The sequence below is a fragment of the Misgurnus anguillicaudatus genome, chromosome 1 (genome assembly GCF_027580225.2).
Source record: "Misgurnus anguillicaudatus chromosome 1, ASM2758022v2, whole genome shotgun sequence".
NCBI lineage: Eukaryota > Metazoa > Chordata > Actinopteri > Cypriniformes > Cobitidae > Misgurnus > Misgurnus anguillicaudatus.
In genome coordinates, this window is record NC_073337.2 from 13,200,678 (window position 1) to 13,222,201 (window position 21,524).

The 21,524-nt window shown below is 38.2% G+C and overlaps 1 protein-coding gene across 4 annotated transcripts in view; it reads right to left on the minus strand.

Moving 5' to 3' along the window:
* iqsec3a (IQ motif and Sec7 domain ArfGEF 3a) overlaps nt 1–21,524 on the minus strand; it is a 187,109-nt gene that overhangs the window by 15,676 nt on the left and 149,909 nt on the right. For all 4 annotated transcript variants that reach the window (XM_073866681.1, XM_073866700.1, XM_073866689.1 and 1 more), the window contains 3 exons: nt 9,183–9,308; nt 4,880–4,979; nt 3,327–3,488 (listed from right to left, as the gene is read on the minus strand). In XM_073866681.1, the coding sequence (XP_073722782.1) occupies nt 3,327–3,488; nt 4,880–4,979; nt 9,183–9,308 (388 nt within the window). The remainder of the gene's footprint in view (nt 1–3,326; nt 3,489–4,879; nt 4,980–9,182; nt 9,309–21,524) is intronic.

Genomic DNA, 21,524 nt, shown 5'->3' on the forward strand with positions numbered 1-21,524 from the left:
TGAATAACATTTCTGTATTTATTTAACAATTTTTTAATATTAAGTTTGTTTGACACACAAAAACACGTTTTCTCCTATGTTGTCTTCTATGCAATAAGTTATTATTACTACTAAGCAATAATTACACCAAAATACAACATAAATTCACAAAAGATGTTACTTTTATTCATTTGCTGTACTCCACATCTTTAAAATTCATAAGATTGTGAGGAACAGATCCAAATTCAGCCCTTTATCCAGCGATCTTGATTCGAGTTTTCATCAGCAACCGTCTTTTAGGACACATTGCTTTACGGCAGTGATATCAAACACTGTAAAAAAAATCCGTAGAAATTGCAGCTGAGTTGCCGGTAAATTACCGTAGATTTAAATTTATGTTATTTACTGGCAACATTTTGTTCAGGGTTGAGTGAACATTTAACATTTGCGGGTCTTTGTCTTTACAGAGTAAAGCTAAAGAACGGCATCAGGCAAAACATTCTGGGAAACAAAATCTGAAGCAAAAAAACAGAAAAAGGTTGATGATGATTTCTGGTTCCCAGAATGCTTTGCATGAGGCTGTTATTGTATGGTTTTATTCTGTAAAGATAAAGACTTGTTGGTGTTTGAAATTTATTTAACTTTGAACAAACTCTTGCCGGTAAGTAGCATAAGTGTGGATCTGCGGTAGATTACCGGCAACCCAGCTGCAATAACATTGAAATTTTTACGGACTTTTTTTACAGTGAAAGCTCATTGGCCCTTTGCGTGCCACTTGACATATTTGCTTCATTTCTGTTTGTGTTGGTGTACGTTTGAAATTTAAAAAAGCACGCCATGACAGAGGGAAGCCGGATCAATGTTCTCTTGGATTAATAACTTATACTTCTCTTTACTTTACTTCATAGGACCTTGGCTGTAGCACATTTTCATTTTAACTACTTTTGGTACTGATTTTAATATTCACAATAAGTTGTTGTGATTACACTAGTCGGTCTGTTATGCTTTTTGTAACAGTAACGTTAAATGATTTTAATAAATTGTTTAGCGTAGGACTGTAGTGGCTTAAAATATCTTTTGAATGCTATATTGTTACTATTTTTACTAAAATGTTCCTAAACATATCTGTCCGTTACGTTGCATAATGTAAAAAGAATACATTACGTATTTAAACATTTTGTATAAAAAGAGTTTGGGGTAGGGTTAAACATTTCGCTAAAATGGTTAAAGGGAAATTATACAGCAACATTTATGGAATAAAAGATACGTAAATGTTTTACGTTTCTTAGCTGTAAAAATGTAATAATGCTACGTTTAAATGTTGTAAATACGTCTACATTGTACGTTTCTTAAACGTTATTTAAACGTACAAAAAATATGTTTTTTTACATGTAAATACTACGTATTAATAGTGAGACCAGGCTCCCACAAATTAACCTCTTTTGATATGGAAAACAGACAAAATGCACTAAATGCATTTAAAGGTATCGAATTCAAAAGCCATTTGTGACCCTGCCTCTAAAAACCCAACTTAATTATTTTGTTTCTTTGTGAAAATATAAGCTTGAAATCTTTAACATTGACTGAGTAAGGCCATGTAAAATATAAAAAAAGTGAAATCAATGATTGAAATCAAACTATGCTGCTACTAATCTTAAAATTAGAGATTACGTTTTCACAGACAGGGTCACAGTTCTGCATGTGTGAGCTGTAAAAGAGATAAGAAGAATTCCCTTTATGTGAAATAATGTATGGCAGTGTAGATGGCAGCTCTTGGGAAGGGCTCTTAAAAGCTGCTTACTTAAAAGGGAGTTAAGGCTCTCTCACTGTTCCCAATGAAACTGCTGACACCGACACTCATACACCACAAGACTTCCCATGGATCCTGGCTTTCTCTAGCACAGGATGTAATGAACACCAGGCGGCCTCAGCAGAATACACTCTTTAATGTCCACCGGCACTCAGCCGTCTTGCTTTTCTGTCTTTCTCCCTCGTGGAAAACCAAAGATGTGTTTCAACATTCTCTATTCCTGCTTCCTGGTCTTTTTCTTCTGTTTGAAAGCTTGACTACATTGTAAAACGGCACCCTTTTCATTTATTATGAAACATCAAATCTTTCAGTAAGAATCCTAAAGGACAAAATAAACCAGTGGAAAGCGTACATAGAAAAACAAAACATAAGCAAACAATACAAAAGCAGTGAGGAAAATGAGAATGATAAAGTAGGAAATATACAGTACAGTAAATTATACATACATTTTGTGTTATTTTTTTGTATTTTTATTATTAAAATGGTCAGTCACACAAAATGTGTTTTTGGCAATACCAGGCGCCTTTTTTGGATGGTTTTCTATGGGCAGTGAGCATTAGGCACGATGTTTATCCACACCGAATGCCTTGCATTTTGACAACCTAATGCACCATACGGTTTTGAAGGATCACTCCGAAAACGTCATATGTGTTTTTCATTGAGACTAGAGGTCTTCACGGTTCCACTTAGTTTCGAAAACCCGAGTTCCTACTCGAGACCTGAGTGGGTTCGGGTCTAAAAGTTTCACGTGTGCCTCAGGTATAAAAATAGTGGCATCAGATCTCGTGTAATTTAAAATAAAGGTGTTTTTGCCAAGACCAGAGAAGACAGGAGACGCCACTCTCTCATGCGTGTTGGTGCACCTCTCACCCTCGAATGAGAAAATGTACGTTTATAAGACATGCATTTTTTAGGTAGCCTTCACTTTACACTCTCTACATTATCAATACAGGAACTTACTGAAAAAATATTGTTAAACATTTGTATTTGAACATTATATCTATAGCGCTATTTGAGAGAGCACACAAAAAGCTGTTCAATTTCATGGAAAGGGATACACACTGGTTTGATAAAAATGTGAATGAATGAAAGTCAAGGAGCAGAACATCTAGTCATAGCGCCTCTCTACTCTTTTGATTAGCAACCACCCAGAAAAACGGTGTAGCAAAGACAGCATAACGGCCTAGACACAACATACGCCACTCTTTTTTTCCCCACAAAATGTTAACATTTTTAACTAGCCAGTAGATGTCAACAATCATCTAGCTGTCAACAATTGGGCGGCTTTACTCTGTTACCATGGAAACTGTTCAGTGACTGCTGATTCATGGCAAGATGCAAAAGGCACAAATAAAAGATGCAAATAAAGGTTTAAATAAATCTAACTTTGCAGTGCATATAAGGGCATAAATTGTTACAAAAAATATTGTCGTACAACCTTCTTTTAGTCACCAACAACATACTAGGTCACACTAGTAAACGTGACTCACTCTCTTAAATGTCACTCACTCTCTTATGCTTACATTTATACACTTACATTCAATGCGTATCTGCTCCATCTCTGACACCTCGGCGATGGACTCCTTTAGGTCCTCAACAAACTTCAGCAGCTCTTCTGCACTTTGGGCACAAAAATTCAGCACCTGTTTCTTATCAGAACCCGAACACGGAGACACGATAGTGATCGCGTGAGGATAGTCTGAAAAACAGAAAGACAGAGAGAACGACTGTTCGCTTTACTTAAAAAAATAAAAAAATAAAAACGCTGATATACCACAGAAATTTGTGTTATCATCATGAAAAATTTGATTAAAGTTTTTGTGTTATTGACACGAATTTTTGCTGTTTTTCGTGCCACCCATCACAAATTTCTATGAATGTTTTTTTGTGTCTGTCCCACGACTTTCTTTATCGGGTCATTTTATATTTTGTTTTCTCATTGTTTTTTCCTATTATTTTTTACAATTGTCGCTTGGGGTTTGGGTTAGAATCACATTCTGCGACTTCCCTAACCCCAACTCTAACCCCAACTACAGACAAAAATTGTTTTAAAAGTGGACGAAAAACATGTAGAAACCAATACATAAAATTACATCCTAACGCAAACCCCGAATCTTACCCTAACCCAAGCGATAATGATTTAAAAATAGGAAAAAACGATGAGAAAAAAATAAAATGACGCAATAAAGGAAGTCGTGGCAGTGACACAAAAGCCATTCATAGAAATTCGTGCTGGGTGGCACAAAAAAGACATTCGCGCTGCACGAAAAACTGCGGAAAATCGTGTCAATAACACGAAAACATAAATAAAAATTTTCATGACAATAACACGACTTGACGTGAGATAGCTGGAACAGATGACCATAAATAAGCATTGCTGTGAATCACAGTGTAATATAGTGTAATGTGATCCATGTCTCATAAACTAACTATGTAGTTAGGAGCATCAAAGTTTGACTTCAGTCACTGACTTTATTGATTTAATTTTTTGACATGACCTTACTCAGTCAATATTGAAAATATCAAGGTTATACACTATTTTAACAATAGCAACAAGCCATCCGCCATGACAGGTAATGCATTCAAATACCCAGTCGCTACAGTGAATTACCACCCACCAATAGTAATTCAGTGCCATTTATTGTCTGTTGTGCATGGAAACATTGTGTGTCTTTGCTCACTTGTGTGATATCCTGTCTATACAGTCCACCGATTTAAGTGGGGCGAAATATAAGCACAAGCCATAACACTCATCTTGCTTAATTATAGCCCATCTGCCACAAGTGTGTGTGAAAGAGAGAGAGACTGAGAAAGATAGAGAATGGGATGAAGAGAGAGTGGGAGGAAAGAGATGCTGGTGGATGCCTTAATTGGAAAATGAGAGGGTTTGTTCAGTCCCTGTCATCTTCATTTATCATGTGTTGTTCCCTTTGTTGGAGGTAAATCAATGAAATGAGTGCATGAAAGGCGCATAATAGTCTAGATCTTGTATGAAGTTTTGAAGAATCTATGAGAATCTAAGCTTGAGACCCAAGTTTTATTGTGTCTTTTCTTTGTGTTTTATATTGTAGCATGAGATGTAAATCTTACATTCACACTCGAACAGGTGAAACTGCATGCCTAGCAGACCCATGGCCTTGCAGAAGGTGTAGGCAGCCGAACTTTTCTTCTTTGGACACAGTTTTAAAATCTGTAAAGGAAAGAGATTTTAATTTTCATTTATGCATTTGGCAGACATTTTTATTCCTCAACCATTCAGTCAAAGTTCCATTTCATTCATACGTTTTTATAATCTATACAACCTTTTTTCACTACGCCATTGTTTATGCCCAGACAGCTGGGCATAAACCCGGTCGTAAGACTAGTCTGGATGTAAAATGCGTTTTACGTCCGACGTAGATTTTACACCTGTTGCACCATCTAGGCGTAGTGCACATCTGAGACAAATCTCACGTCTAGTCAAGGGTAGGCATAAGTATAAATTTTTGACTTGTTTCTATGCCAAAAATAGAAATAATTAAATTCGACAAGACAATGGCACATGTAATGTGTAGGATACGTGAGCAGTGTGCTTTAATGCATGGCACAGGGCCGGCGTCAAGGGGGGGCATTCGCGGGCCGTGCCCCCCCAAACAGGTTGTTGTGCCCCCTAAACAGTTTTTTTATTAATTTATTATACATCAAGAATAATTAAAATAAATTAAACATTGAATGTTTCATGACTTTTAATGTAATCAAATGAGGAAAATATAGTTGATATATGAAGAGTTTTGTTGCAAAACATGATAAATCCATTTTTTACATTTTTGACAAAACATGTTTATTATTATGTTATCATGTTATTATTTTGTTTTATGGTGCTACTTAGCTGTATTTTTTAAGTTATGAAGGTTTAAATCAAAACAAACCAACTGCAGTTGCATTGAAATTAATTGGAATGCACAACCAAAAAACGAGATTTCTGAACAATTAAAAAATCGGTGGCTTTTCATATGTTTTTTAAAATTAAAATAGAGCAGTTTCTCTGATTGGTTGTATTGCGACATCTCATGCGTCTTTAGCATAATGTGACTTGATACTAGCAACGTGTTTTTTGCGGCATTTTATGGATCATGTAAAATATGGATATTAAAACATTTAGAACAAACCAGCACCGCCTGCTCCATCTGACTTTATGCAAACACCGACTGGCTCAAACTCAGAAATTAGAGGTCGAGGTGGAATTTTCAAATCTACAGGACAATGTTTTAAGGAAGTTTAATGTTCACACACGCCGCCTTCAGCTTTTTTTAAAGGTAAGCTAGCGTTGTTTTAATTTACGTAAGCCTAAATTTGAAGTGTGGCTATAGACCGTTAACAGCAATTGCGACATGATTATGGTAATACTGATTAGTTTCTAATCTTCTGCACTTTATATGGGAAATGAGCTGACAGTCTGTACCAGTTGTATGAGTGTGTGTTTGCACTGTATTTGTTGTTTTAATGCCTTTTTGCCTAATTGCGTGTCCCCCCATTGGTAGCCGCGTGCCCCCCTGTTAGTTATTGTCTGGCGCCGGCTCTGGCATGGCAAAGCATTAATAAATTCTTATATCATAAAAGACCTAAATATTTACAAAGACTAAAGAGATTATTAAAAGCTTTTACTTAATTTCATTTTATTCCAGAATTATTAGAATTAATCTGTAAATTGTGCAAACGTAAAGCCTTTTGTTAGTTACTTTTCCCCCTACTGCAATATTGAATCATTTTGCCCCAAATCTACAGAAACAAGAACCCCTTTGACTCACATCTTTACTAAATTATTGCTGCAACAGAAAAACAATAACTGCATGATATCACAGAAGAACTAAATAATATTGTCAAGATATCTAGAATTTGCAAATCTCCTTTATTCAGGGTTCCCACACCTTAGTTAACTTCAAACTTCAAAGGAAGTTTCAAGGACTTTCCAGGTCCAATACCCTCAAATTCAAGGACTAAATGTGGGGACACATTTCAAGTGAGAGCAAGGTTACCTCATGTTACTTTTAAAGATCCATTGTTACAGTTCCCTTTCGAGGGAACTCACGTCACGCTGCGTCACTGCGGTGACACTTTGTGGACGCCTCTAGGGGTAAGTGCGTCTGAACGTGTTTATCAAATTCGACCAATGATGAGGTTTAACGACAAAGACAGCGTGACGCGGGAGTGTCTATCTGAAATTGCCAAAGACGGCAATACAGGGATGCAGGAAGTATGGGAAGGGAGACGCAGCGTCTCGTTCCCTTCTCAGGGAACAACAGTAACATACGTAACCCGAGACGTTTTCATGTGTCAAACACAACTATGCAAAAAAGCATTTTGGTATGAATCAACATTCACATAGAGAAGATATAAGCATTTAAAGCGAACAGTTTAGCACGTGTGCTTAAAAGGCTAGAAATGTTATGATATTATCCTACACTATACAGGGAATAATATGGATTTTTTCCAGAAAACCTCTTGAATAAAACAGATTCAAGCACTTTCAATGACCTGTATCTATGCATTTATATTTTCAAAAACTTCCCAGGGCCTTGAATTATTTCCCTCAGATTCACAAACTTTCAAGGTACCGTGGGAACCCTATTTAATATTTTACATGCAATGTTCACATAACTAATTTGCGTACAATCTTTCTTCATTTTACAAAAGTCATTTTTTAAACAAGGCCCCAAATTTCACCTGTGATTATGATGGGAAAAATGCATTTCGTAATTTAATCGTTCGCTTATATCACAAGATTAACATGAGCTCTTTTAATTATGAGAATAGTTTCATACATCTCTGCGATAGCCTTCCAGTCCGCCTAATGGCTGCATTAATTATAATAGACATTTAATCTTTGATTAATTTCATGGGCTTTGTGGCTTCGACTAAATTATCTGAACAGTGGGGGGGACTTCATTATTGACCTCAGAATTGTATTCACATTAAGGGCAACAGCTCTGCAGTGCAAATAGCCGAAACTTTCAGCCTGACAGTAAAAGTGCAGCATAACCACTGCAATACAAACATAAAAACAGAAATGAGAGAATATAAAATGTCATGCTGTAGGGAGTGCAGTAGTAGTACCAGGCACCACAATGGGCGATCCTGAAAATGACCGCCTTTCATGAAGTGTGTGGACATTCAATGTTCTTGCAAAATCCCATTTAGCAAAACATAAAAAATATTGAAATAAAAAGTTTTATGATTTGGGATCTGCAAAGCTATGTTGTACAGGACTTGTTACAGCACCTCTGTATGTGTTATGCAATGATAATAATAGCTATGTTGTTGGTAAGTGACTATTTTGTTACATGTTTAAATTTACCATATTCTGTAATTTGTGTTTTCAAGAACGTTTCCCAAAAACATGCGTGCAAATAGTGCAAATATCAACATGATCTCACAGAAGGTCATGTTATAGTCACAAAAATTGTATTAATTTATTAGTGTCCATGGCACGAAATTCAGCTTTTTTCGTGCCTTGAGCACGAATGTCTTTTTCCAAGTGACAATGATTTAAAATATTAAAAAAAAGAGTAACAATACATAAAATATTTATTGAAATGCACGAAAAAGTGACACGAAAAAGACATTCGTGCTCAAGGCATGAAAAAAGCTGAATTTCGTGCCACTTTTTCGTGAATTTCTATAAATATTTTATGTGTTGTTATACTCTTTTTTTACTATTTTAAATCATTGTCGCTTGGGGTTGTAGTTAGATTTGGGGTTTGGGTGGATGTACTTTTATGTACTGGTTTTTACATTTCTTCTGCTTTTAAATTCTCTTCTGGAGTTGGGTAAGGATGTCTAAAATATATGTTTATGTGCAGTCTCTGTTATTTTCAACAAGTGATTGCTTTGCTTATTCAAATCAGTTAACATTAGAGACCAAACCGATCTGGCATACTTTACTGCATTTACCTGTATTTTTTAATTATAGCTGACTACCATCAATAGAAAATGTAGGAACCATTTGTGACCCTGGACCACAAACCGGTCATAAGGGTCAATTTTGAAGTTTAGATGTATACATCTAAAAGCTAAATAAATATGTTTTCCATTGATGTATGGTTTGTTAGGATAGGACAATATTTGGGTGAGATACAAGTATTTGGAAATCTGGAATCTGAAGGTCAAAAGATATTATTTACATTTTTGTAGATGTTTAAAAAATGTTTTCTGTAAAGTTACTTTGCAACAAAGCACATTGTGAAAATCACTAAATTTAAAAACAATGTAATTAATTAACATTTTAAGATGTCTTAAAGTCTTTTTGTTCTCCATTATCCAAGATTAGTTGAATTCAACAATATTAAAGGACAGAAAATGACAATAAAATGATTTGAAGAAAAATTGCAGGCGATAAAAAGTGCTTTGTAGTTACCACAAGTAGGTCGTTGAAGAGGAAAACCTCTCTCTGGTGAGCAGCTTGCTTTTGGGCTTTATTGATGTCAGTCACCTCAAACAGTCGACTGCAGCACACCAATCTCCTGTGAGGTACTGACAGAACCTGTGGATGGACAAAAATGAGAAAAGACATTACTATGGCATTCACTGTTAGGATCACTAAGACCATTGATGTCAGGGAATTAAGCATAACCCTCAATGTAATAAACTTAAATGGGTACAGACTGTCATATTGTATTACTTGTTGATGACACGTGTTATGAGTTTTCTAAGTGATTTGACTTACAAGTTTTGGCTGGCAGACTTGGGCCAGTATTCAGTTACCTTGAAATCATCCAGAACACCACATTCATCAGTACAGCAATGCCTTGGCGACCACATTAATCAGATAAATGTGGAACACATTAATCTTAAATAAGATATAAATGTTATCCAGGACCTCCTACCTAAAAGATTACATTTGATACAGTCTTATATCTTAACAAGCACAAAACTTCTGGACAAACTCGAAATCAGCAGGTATGCTTTATTTTTGCCCTTAGGCAAGCTGGGGACTCGACCTGCAAAAACTTCAATTGCAGCAGAAATAGAAAAGTCAAACTAGGACTGCACTGTATTTATATAGCGCTTTCATAGACCCATGGCCAGCCAAAGCGCTTTTACAATCCTTTTACCTCACATTCACTCACTCACACCAACAGCGGTGTCAGCCATGCAAGGCACCATCCTGCTTGTCAGGAGCAGCTGGGGTTAGGTGTTTTGCTTAAAAACACCTCGGCACTTGGTCAGGTGGAGCCGGGGATAGAACCACCAACCTACCCAGTTTGTAAACCACTGCCGCCCCACAAAGGAAAGATGAAAAACGAGAGAAAGTAGCTGTTGTGATAAATAAGACGTCAGTATCAACTATATAGAGTGGAAATCAATTTCTAAAGCTGATCAGGGTTGTAAGTTTTACTGGTAGAAAGTCTTAATGTAGATCACTTGGTAAAGCATTGCGTTTGCAAACAGGGTCATGGGTTCGATACCAGGGTATACACATAATAATAAAAATGTATAGCTTAAAGGCGGAGTCCACGATGTTTGAAAAACGCGTTGGCAAAGGAGACGGGCCGACTACCAAAACACACTTATAGCCAATCAAATCAAATCAAATGCCGGGTTGCGTATGTGTGGGGCGGGTCTATCAACAGAAGGTCCAGATTCTATTGGGGTAGGGGCGTGTTTGTTTAGGTGATTTCAAATATCAACATTGGCTTTCAAACATCATGGACTCCGCCTTTAAAACTCGCTTTCGATAAATGTGCTAAATGTAAAATAAAGATTTTATTATCCATCATACACTGATTTCTAAGTATTATACTCTGTCATATACTTCTATGAGACTATTTTTATAATGTCATGCAGATTTAGTTCTCAAATAACTGAATTGTTAGGGGCCAAGCCCGCAGGGCGGCAGGCCACTATTGCGTTTGATGGTTTTCTTATTATTAGGGGTCAAGCACCGAAGGTGCTGAGACACCTATTGGAATTGTTAGTATTATTAGGGGTCAAGCACCGAAGGTGCTGAGACACCTATTGCAATTGTTAGTATTATTATTATTTAGGGGTCAAGCACCGAAGGTGCTGAGACACCTATTGGAATTGTTAGTATTATTATTATTATTATTATTAATATCGTCCCATGGGAGTCTATGGCAGCCCTATGAACCGTACATAGGAAAATGATGAAATTTGGCACAGTTGTAGAGGTGGTCATAAATAGTCATGTGACCAAAAATGGGGTCTCTAGCAATAACTCTATAGCGCCACCAGCAGTGCAAAAAATCAATGTTCAAACTGTTATAAATAGTGAACCATTTGATCTATGAAAATTCTACTTAGTACACGTGATTGCTCTCATCCCGCTTATTGAATTTGATACTTTACAGTAAGACTCCACCCATTACAGTAACGGCCATTTTGAAATGTACAGTATTTTGTTTTTTCGCTACTCCTCCTTCAAATGTGGTTCAATTCTTATGAGATTTGGCACAGGTGATCTTTGGAGTGAGCCGCATAGAAATGACTGAACAGAATTTTGATATTCATCTTTGTTCAAAAGTAATAAATGCGCAAACTTAACGAGGTTGACGCAAAAATGGTTCTGAAGCTGTAGCTTGGTCATTCTTTGATCAATTGAAATGAAATTTGGTACACTTCATGTGGACCATGAACTTGGGGTTCATGCCAAATTTGGTGACAGCGCCACCTATGGGTAATGAGATAGGAAAATAGGCTATTTTTGCCCATAACTTCTGAACTGTTTGTCAGAAAATTATGATCTTGATGTCTATGGATTGCTTACCTCATGCCGCATCTGTCGATATGTATTATGCCGGGTTTGACCAAACCGCCTGTCCGCCATTTTGAAATTTCACATAAATTGTTATATTTTTTTAACTATTCGAGATATCCGCGCAAAAATTGGTAAGAAACTTTGACATGATGTCCTGAAGTTACCTGGGAAGTCAGAGTACAGCGCCACCTATGGGTTATAAACTATAACAATTCTTATTGATATTATACTGTTATCTCTTTTCTGCTGCCCAATGAACTGTGTCAACTGAGTGGTGCAACTAGTTAATCATATGCATTGAGATTCTGAGTTCCTGGGTTCAAATCCCACCTGAGTCATGACGTTTTGTTCTTCCTCATCAATTCTTCTCAACCTGTCTGTAGTTCACATGTGTTCTATTTTTCCATGTTTGCTGTTGTTGCTCTGCATTATGGTGGTTCTTGCTGTGCTTTGTGAGCTTGCTGTGCTTTGTGAGCTTGCTGTGCTTTGTGTGCTTGCTGTGCTATGTGAGCTTGCTATGCTTTGTGTGCTTGCTGTGCTTTGTGTGCTTGCTGTGCTTTGTGAGCTTGCTGTGCTTTGTGTGCATGCTGTGATTTGTGTAATTGCTGTGCTTTGTGTGCTTGCTGTGCTTTGTGTGCCTGCTGTGCTTTGTGTGCTTGCTGTGCATTGTGAGCTTGCTGTGCTTTGTGTGCTTGCTGTGCTTTGTGTGCATTGCGCCGAAGGTGCTTGACCCCGTGTTGCTGCTTGCAGCTATATTATTATTCTTACTCTTGTCCAATGGGAGTCTATGGCAGCCCTATGAACCATAAGTAGTAGAATGATGAAATCTGGCACAATTGTAGTGGTGGTCCTAAATAGTCATGTGACCAATAATGGGGTCTCTAGCAGTAACTCTATAGCGCCACCAGCAGATCAAAAATTCAATGTTCGAACTGTTATAACTAATGATACATTTGAACTTTGAAAATTCTACTTAGTACACGTGATTGCCCTTCTCACATTAATTGATTTTAATACCTTACAGTAAGACTCCTCCCATTACAGTAGTGGCCATTTTGAAATGTACAGTTGTTTGTTTTTTCGCTACTCCTCATTCAAATTTGGTTCAATTGTTATGAAGTTTGTCACAGATGATCTTTGTAGTGAGCTGCATAGAAATGACCGAACAGAATTTTGATATTTATCTTTATGCAAAAGTAATAACTGCGTGAACTTAACGAGGTTGATGCAATAATGGTTCTGAAGCTGTACCTCGGTCATTCTTTGATCAATTGAAATGAAATTTGGTACACTTCATGTTGACCATGAATTGGGGGTCCATATCAATTTTGGTGACAGCGCCACCTATGGGTCATGAGATATGAAAATAGGCTATTTTTGCCCATAACTTCTGAACTGTTTGTCAGAAAAGTATGATCTTGATGTCTATGGATTGCTTACATCATGCCGCATCTGTCGATGTGTATTATGCCGGGTTTGACCAAACCGCCTGTCCGCCATTTTGAAATTTCAGATAAATTGTTATATTTTTTGAACTATTGGACATATCCGCGCAAAAAGTGGTATGGAGCTTTGACATGATGTCCTGAAGGTACCTGGGAAGTCAGAGAACAGCGCCACCTAGGGGTAATAAACTATAACAGTTCTTATGGAACCCTTTATAACTTTGGAATACTTTGTCTGATATCAATTTCTTTCTGAAATTGTATTCACTGGTTTATGCCGGTTGCAACGATACCTCATTTGTCATTTTCCAACATTCTGTTCATGTATTATTGTAAAGCATTTGGTAGATGATTTTTCCGCTACTCCTTTTACAAATTTTGTTTATTTTTTGCCAGGTTCGGCTCGTATAATGTTTGGAGCAATCCGCACAGAAATGACTGAACAGATTTTTGATATTCTGTTCTCTTTCTTAGAAATACCACTCCAAAGTTGACCGTGCCTGTGACGTTGTCTATTTGCCATAGTAAATTAATATGACTGTATATTACATTTATAGCATTACTATACATAATGATCTGCTTGTCTTCAATTTCACTTGAACTCATGTACATTGTATTTATGTTATTTCTACTTCTGCTGTGTCAATTCTGCATCTTTGGTGATTGACATATGTCAATCCTTGCAGATATCTAATCTTTTTCTGCTGCCCCATGAACTGTGTCAACTGAGTGGCGCATCCAGGAAAGCACATGCATTGAGATTCTGAGTTCTTGGGTTCGAATCCCACCTGAGTCGTATATTAGGTTTTTCTATTAATGTTTTATTCTTTCTCATCAATTCTTCTCAACCTGTCTGTAGTTCACATATGTTATATTTTTCCATGTTTGCTGTTGTTGCTCTGCATTGTGGTGGTTCTGCTCTATGATTCCTGAGCCTTGCGTGTTTGATGCGCTTTATGGTGCTTGCTGTGCTTTGTGAGCTTGCTGTGCTTTGTGTGCTTGCTGTGCTTTGTGAGTTTGCTGTCTTTGTATGCTTGCTGTGCTTTGTGAGTTTGCTGTCTTTGTGTGCTTGCTGTGCTTTGTGAGCTTGCTGTGCTTTGTGAGCATGTTGTGCTTTGTGAGCTTAATGTGCTTTGTGTGCTTGCTGTGCTTTGTGAGCTTGCTGTGCTTTCTGAGCTTGCTGTGCTTTGTGTGCTTGCTGTGCTTTCTGAGCTTGCTGTGCATTTTGAGCTTGCTGTGCTTTGTCAGCTTGCTGTGCTTTGTGTGTTTGCTATGCTTGGTGTGCTTGCTGTGCTTGGTGAGCTTGCTGTGGTTTGTGAGCTTGTTGTGCTTTTTGAGCTTGCTGTGCTTTGTGTGTTTGATGTGCTTTGTGTGCTTGATGTGCTTTGTGTGCTTACTGTGTTTTGTGAGCTTCCTGTGCTTTGTGTGCTTGCTATGCTTTGTGAGCTTGCTGTGCTTTGTGAGCTTGCTGTGCTTTGTGTGCTTGCTGTGCTTTGTATGCTTACTGTGCTTTGTGAGCTTGCTGTGCTTTGTGTGCCTGCTGTGCTTTGTGTGCCGGCTGTGCTTTGTGTGCTTGCTGTGCTTTGTGAGCTTGCTGTGATTTGTGAGCTTGCTGTGTTTTGTGTGCTTGCTGTGCTTGCTTTGGGTGCTCATTATTGCGCTGAAGGTGCTTGGCCCCGAGTTGCTGCTTGCAGCTATATTTATTATTATTATTTTTCCCCAATGGGAGTCTATGGCAGCCCTATGAACCGTACATAGGAAAATGATGAAATTTGGCATAGTTGTAGAGGTGGTCATAAATAGTCATGTGACCAAAAATGGGGTCTTTAGCAGTAACTCTATAGCGCCACCAGTAGTCCAAAAATTCAATGTTCAAACTGTTATAATTGGTGAACCATTTGATCTATGACAATTCTACTTAGTACACGTGATTGCTCTCATCCCGCTAATTGAATTTGATACTTTACAGTAAGACTCCACCCATTACAGTAGCGGCCATTTTGAAATGTACAGTATTCCGTTTATTCGCTACTCCTCCTTCAAATTTGGTTCAATTGTTATGAAATTTGGCACAGGTGAACTTTGGAGTGAGCCGCACAGAAATGACCGAACAGAATTTTGATATTTATCTTTGTTCAAAAGTAATAAATGCGCAAACTTAACGAGGTTGACGCAAAAATGGTTCTGAAGCTGTAGCTCGGCCATTCTTTGATCAATTGAAATGAAATTTGTTACACTTCATGTGGACCATGAACTTGGGGTTCATGCCAAATTTGGTGACAGCGCCACCTATGGGTCATGAGATATGAAAATAGGCTATTTTTGCCCATAACTTCTGAACTGTTTGTCAGAAAATTATGATCTTGATGTCTATGGATTGCTTACCTCATGCCGCATCTGTCGATGTGTATTATGCCGGGTTTGAACGAACAGCCTGTCCGCCATTTTGAAATTTCAGATAATTTGTTATATTTTTTTAACTATTGGACATATCCGCGCAAAAATTAGTAAGGAGCTTCGACATGATGTCCTGAAGGTACCTGGGAACTCAGAGTACAGCGCCACCTAGGGGTTATAAACTATAACAGTTCTTATGGAACTGCTTATAACTTCTGAATACTTTGTCTGATATGAATTTCTTTGTGAAATTGTATTCACTGGTTTATGCCGATTGCAACGATACCTCGTTTGTCATTTTCCAACATTCTGTTCATGTGTTATTGTAAAGCATATGGTAGATGATTTTTTCGCTACTCTTTTTACAAATTTTGTTTATTTTATGCCAAGTACTGCTCGTATAATGTTTGGAGCAATCCGCACAGAAATGACTGAACAGATTTTTGATATTCTGTTCTCTTTCTTAGAAATACCACTCCAAAGTTGACCGTGCCTGTAACATTGTCTATTTGTCATAGTAAATTAATGTGACTGTATATTACATTGTATAGCATTACTATACAGAATGATCTTCTTGTCTTCAATCTCACTTGAGCTTTTTGATTCTCATATACATTGTATTTCTGTTAGTTCTGCTCTGCACTGTCAGTTCTGCATCTGTGATGATTGGCATATGTCAATCCTTGCAGCACCTAAGCTGTTTTTTGCTTCCCCTTGAGCTGTGTTAACTGAGTTGCGCATCTGGTTAACCACTTGCCATGAGATTCTGAGGTCATGGGTTCGAATCCCATGTGCAGTGATTTTTTGTCTTAACTTTTTTCTCACTTAAGTTTTGTGATTTTCATACAATACATTGTATTTCAGTTATTTGTGCTCTCTGTTGTCATTTCTGCACTTTTGGTAATTGCTGGATATCAATGTTTACAGCTCTAAATCTCTATTCTATAGCTTGGACACACCAACTCAGTGGTTTAATCGTTTGCTCAGTGGCGCATGCGTTAACTGCTGTGCTTTGGGAACATGAGTTCATGGGTTCGAATCCCATGTGCAGTGATTTTTTGTCTTAACTTTTTTCTCACTTAAGTTTTGTGATTTTCATACTATACATTGTATTTCAGTTATTTGTGCTCTCTGTTGATATTTCTTTACGTTTGGTAATTGCTGGATATCAATGTTTACAGCTCTAAATCTCTATTCTATAGCTTGGACACACCAACTCAGTAGTTTAATTGTTTACTCAGTGGCGCATGCGGTAACTGCTGTGCTTTGGGAACCTGAGGTCATGGGTTTGAATCCCAGCTCTTACTTTCACTTATTGAGATTTCCTTTTGCGTTTCCTTTAACACGTTCTTCTCGACCTGTCTGGTTTTCCACACGTGTTATATTTTTGCCATCTTTACTGTTGTTGCTCCGCACTGCAGTGATCCTGCTCTGCATTTGCTTTGCTTCGGGTTCGGGGTCTGTATTGCGTGCTTTCTGCGCTTTGCACATTTGCTGCGTCGTGTGGTTTTTGCTGTGCTTTGGGTGCTCATTGCGCTGAAGGTGCTTGACCCCGCAATTGCTGCTTGCAGCTATATTTAGGGGCCAAGCACCTATGGTGCTGTGGCACCTATTGTTTCTGTTAGTTAGGGGTCAAGCACCGAAGGTGCTGAGACACCTATTGTTTCTGTTAGTATTATTATTATTAGGGGTCAAGCACCGAAGGTGCTGAGACACCTATTGGAATTGTTAGTATTATTATTATTAGGGGCCAAGCACCTATGGTGCTGTGGCACCTATTGTTATTGTACTTTCTTCTTCTTCTTCCCCAATGGGAGTCTATGGCAGCCCTATGAACCGTACATAGGAAAATGATGAAATTTGGCACAGTTGTAGTGGTGGTCATAAATAGTCATTTGGCCAAAAATGGGGTCTCTAGCAGTAACTCTATAGCGCCACCATCATCTCAAAAATTCAATGTTCAAATGGTTATAACTCGTGATCCATTAGATCTATGAGAATTCTACTTAGTACACGTGATTGCTCTCCTCCCGCTTATTGAATTTTATACTTCACAGTAAGACTCCACCCATTACAGTAGCGGCCATTTTGAAATGTACAGTATTTCGTTTTTTCGCTACTCCTCCTTCAAATTTGGTTCAAATCTTATGAGATTTGGCACATGTGATCTTTGGAGTGAGCCGCATAGAAATGACTGAACAGAATTTTGATATTTTTCTTTATTCAAAAGTAATTAATGCGTGAACTTAACGAGATTGACGCAAAATTGGTTCTGAAGCTGTATCTCGGTCATTCTTTGATTAATCGAGATGAAATTTGGTACGCTTCATGTCGACCATGAAATGGGGGTCCATGCCAAATTTGGTGACAGCGCCACCTATGGGTCATGAGATAGGAAAAAAGGCTATTTTTGCGCATAACTTCTGAATCGTTTGTCAGAAAATTATGATCTTGGTGTCTACGGATTCCTTGGCTCATGCCGCATCTGCAGATATGTATTATGCCGGGTTTGACCGAACCGCCTTTCCGCCATTTTGAAATCTGTGATAAATTGCTATAACTTTTGAAGTATCGGATATATCGGCGCAAAAAAAGGTAGGGAGCTTCGACATGTTGTCCTTAGGGTACCTGGGAAGTCAGAGTATGGCGCCACCTAGGGGTTATAAACCGTAACAGTTCTTATAGAACTGCTTATAACTTCTGAATACTTTGTCTGATATTCATTTTCTTTGTGAAATTGTATTCACTGGTTTATGCCGATCGCAACGATACCACATTTGTCATTTCCCATCATTCTGTTCATATGTTATTGTAAGGAATATGGTAAACGATTTTTTCGCTACTCCTTTTACAAATTTTGTTTATTTTATGCCAGGCTCTGCTCGTATAATGTTTGGAGCAATCCGCACAGAAATGACTGAACAGATTTTTTTGGCACCTAGGAATTTTTTTGAGAAAAATCTCTTTAAAGTTGACCGTGACTGTGACGTTGTCTATTTGTCATAGTTAATTACTGTATGCTACATTTTATAGCATCACTGTACATAATGTTCTTCTTGTTTTCAATCTCACTTGAGCTTTTTGATTTTCATATACATTGTATTTCTGTTATTTCTGCTCTGCTGTGTCATTTTTGCATCTTTGGTGATTAGCATATGTCAATCTTTGCATCTCTAAAACCACTTTTCTGCTGCCCGTTGAACTGTGTCAACTGAGTGGCACAACTGGTAAGTCACACGCAACGAGATTCTGAATTCTTGGGATCGAATCACGCCTAAGGCAAGTGTTAATTTTGTCTAGGGATCGAATCCCGCCTAAGGCAAGTGTTAATTTCTTCTATTAACGTTTTTTCTTTCTCACCTATTCTTCTCAACCTGTCTGGTTTTCCAGACGTGCGAATCATTTGTCAGAAAATTATGATCTTGGTGTCTACGGATTCCTTGGCTCATGCCGCATCTGTCGATATGTATTATGCCGGGATTGACCGAACCGCCTGTCCACCATTTTGAAATCTGTGATAAATTGCTATAACTTTTGAAGTATCGGATATATCGGCGCAAAAATCGGTAGGGAGCTTCGGCATGACGTCCTGAGGAAATCAGAGAACAGCGCCACCTAGGGGTATAAACTATAACAGTTCTTATAGAACTGCTTATAACTTCTGAATTCTTTGTATGGCATGTAAGCTCTTTTCTGCTGCTCCTTGAGCAGGTTCTACTGAGTGGCGCATCTGTTAAGTCGCATGCAAAAAGATCATGAGTTCATGGGTTCGAATCCAACCTTAGCCAGGTGTTAATTTCTTCTATTAAAGTTTTGTTCTTTCCCACCTATTCTTCTTGACCTGTCTGTAGTTCACATATGTTCTATTTTTGCCATGTTTTCTGTTGCTGCTCTGCACTGCGGTGGTTCTGCTCTGTCATTGCTACGCTTTGGGTTCTTTGCTGAGCCTTGTGTTTTTGATGCACCTTGGGTGCTCAATGCGCCCTGGGTGATCGATACGTTGTATGTTTCTTGCTGTGCTTTTGGTGCTCATTGCGCTGATGGTGCTTGGCCCCGTATCGCTGCTTGCAGCTATATTTATTATTATTATCGTCCCATGGGAGTCTATGGCAGCCCTATGAACCGTACATAGGAAAATGATGAAATTTGGCACAGTTGTAGAGGTGGTCATAAATAGTCATGTGACCAAAAATGGCGTCTCTAGTAATAACTCTATAGCGCCACCAGCAGTGCAAAAAATCAATGTTCAAACTGTTATAAATAGTGAACCATTTGATCTATGAAAATTCTACTTAGTACACGTGATTGCTCTCATCCCGCTTATTGAATTTGATACTTTACAGTAAGACTCCACCCATTACAGTAACGACCATTTTGAAATGTACAGTATTTTGTTTTTTCGCTACTCCTCCTTCAAATGTGGTTCAATTCTTATGAGATTTGGCACAGGTGATCTTTGGAGTGAGCCGCATAGAAATGACTGAACAGAATTTTGATATTCATCTTTGTTCAAAAGTAATAAATGCGCAAACTTAACGAGGTTGACGCAAAAATGGTTCTGAAGCTGTAGCTTGGTCATTCTTTGATCAATTGAAATGAAATTTGGTACACTTCATGTGGACCATGAACTTGGGGTTCATGCCAAATTTGGTGACAGCGCCACCTATGGGTAATGAGATAGGAAAATAGGCTATTTTTGCCCATAACTTCTGAACTGTTTGTCAGAAAATTATGATCTTGATGTCTATGGATTGCTTACCTCATGCCGCATCTGTCGATATGTATTATGCCGGGTTTGACCAAACCGCCTGTCCGCCATTTTGAAATTTCACATAAATTGTTATATTTTTTGAACTATTCGAGATATCCGCGCAAAAATTGGTAAGAAACTTTGACATGATGTCCTGAAGTTACCTGGGAAGTCAGAGTACAGCGCCACCTATGGGTTATAAACTATAACAATTCTTATTGATATTATACTGTTATCTCTTTTCTGCTGCCCAATGAACTGTGTCAACTGAGTGGTGCAACTAGTTAATCATATGCATTGAGATTCTGAGTTCCTGGGTTCAAATCCCACCTGAGTCATGACGTTTTGTTCTTCCTCATCAATTCTTCTCAACCTGTCTGTAGTTCACATGTGTTCTATTTTTCCATGTTTGCTGTTGTTGCTCTGCATTATGGTGGTTCTTGCTGTGCTTTGTGAGCTTGCTGTGCTTTGTGAGCTTGCTGTGCTTTGTGCTTGCTGTGCTTTGTGAGCTTGCTATGCTTTGTGTGCTTGCTGTGCTTTGTGTGCTTGCTGTGCTTTGTGAGCTTGCTGTGCTTTGTGTGCATGCTGTGATTTGTGTAATTGCTGTGCTTTGTGTGCTTGCTGTGCTTTGTGTGCCTGCTGTGCTTTGTGTGCTTGCTGTGCATTGTGAGCTTGCTGTGCTTTGTGTGCTTGCTGTGCTTTGTGTGCTTGCTGTGCTTTGTGAGCTTGCTGTGCTTTGTGTGCCTGCTGTGAGTTGTGTAATTGCTGTGCTTTGTGTGCTTGCTGTGCATTGTGAGCTTGCTGTGCTTTGTGTGCTTGCTGTGCTGTGTGTGCATTGCGCCAAAGGTGCTTGACCCCGTGTTGCTGCTTGCAGCTATATTTATTATTATTATTTTTCCCCAATGGGAGTCTATGGCAGCCCTATGAACCGTACATAGGAAAATGATGAAATTTGGCACAGTTGTAGAGATGGTCATAAATAGTCATGTGACCAAAAATGGGGTCTTTAGCAGTAACTCTATAGCGCCACCAGTAGTCCAAAAATTCAATGTTCAAACTGTTATAATTGGTGAACTATTTTATCTATGAAAATTCTACTTAGTACACGTGATTGCTCTCATCCCGCTTATTGAATTTGATACTTTACAGTAAGACTCCACCCATTACAGTAGCGGCCATTTTGATATGTACAGTATTTCGTTTTTTCGCTACTCCTCCTTCAAATGTGGTTCAATTCTTATGAGATTTGGCACAGATGATCTTTGGAGTGAGCCGCATAGAAATGACCGAACAGAATTTTGATTTTTATCTTTGTTCAAAAGTAATAAATGCGCAAACTTAACGAGGTTGATGCAAAAATGGTTCTGAAGCTGTAGCTCAGTCATTCTT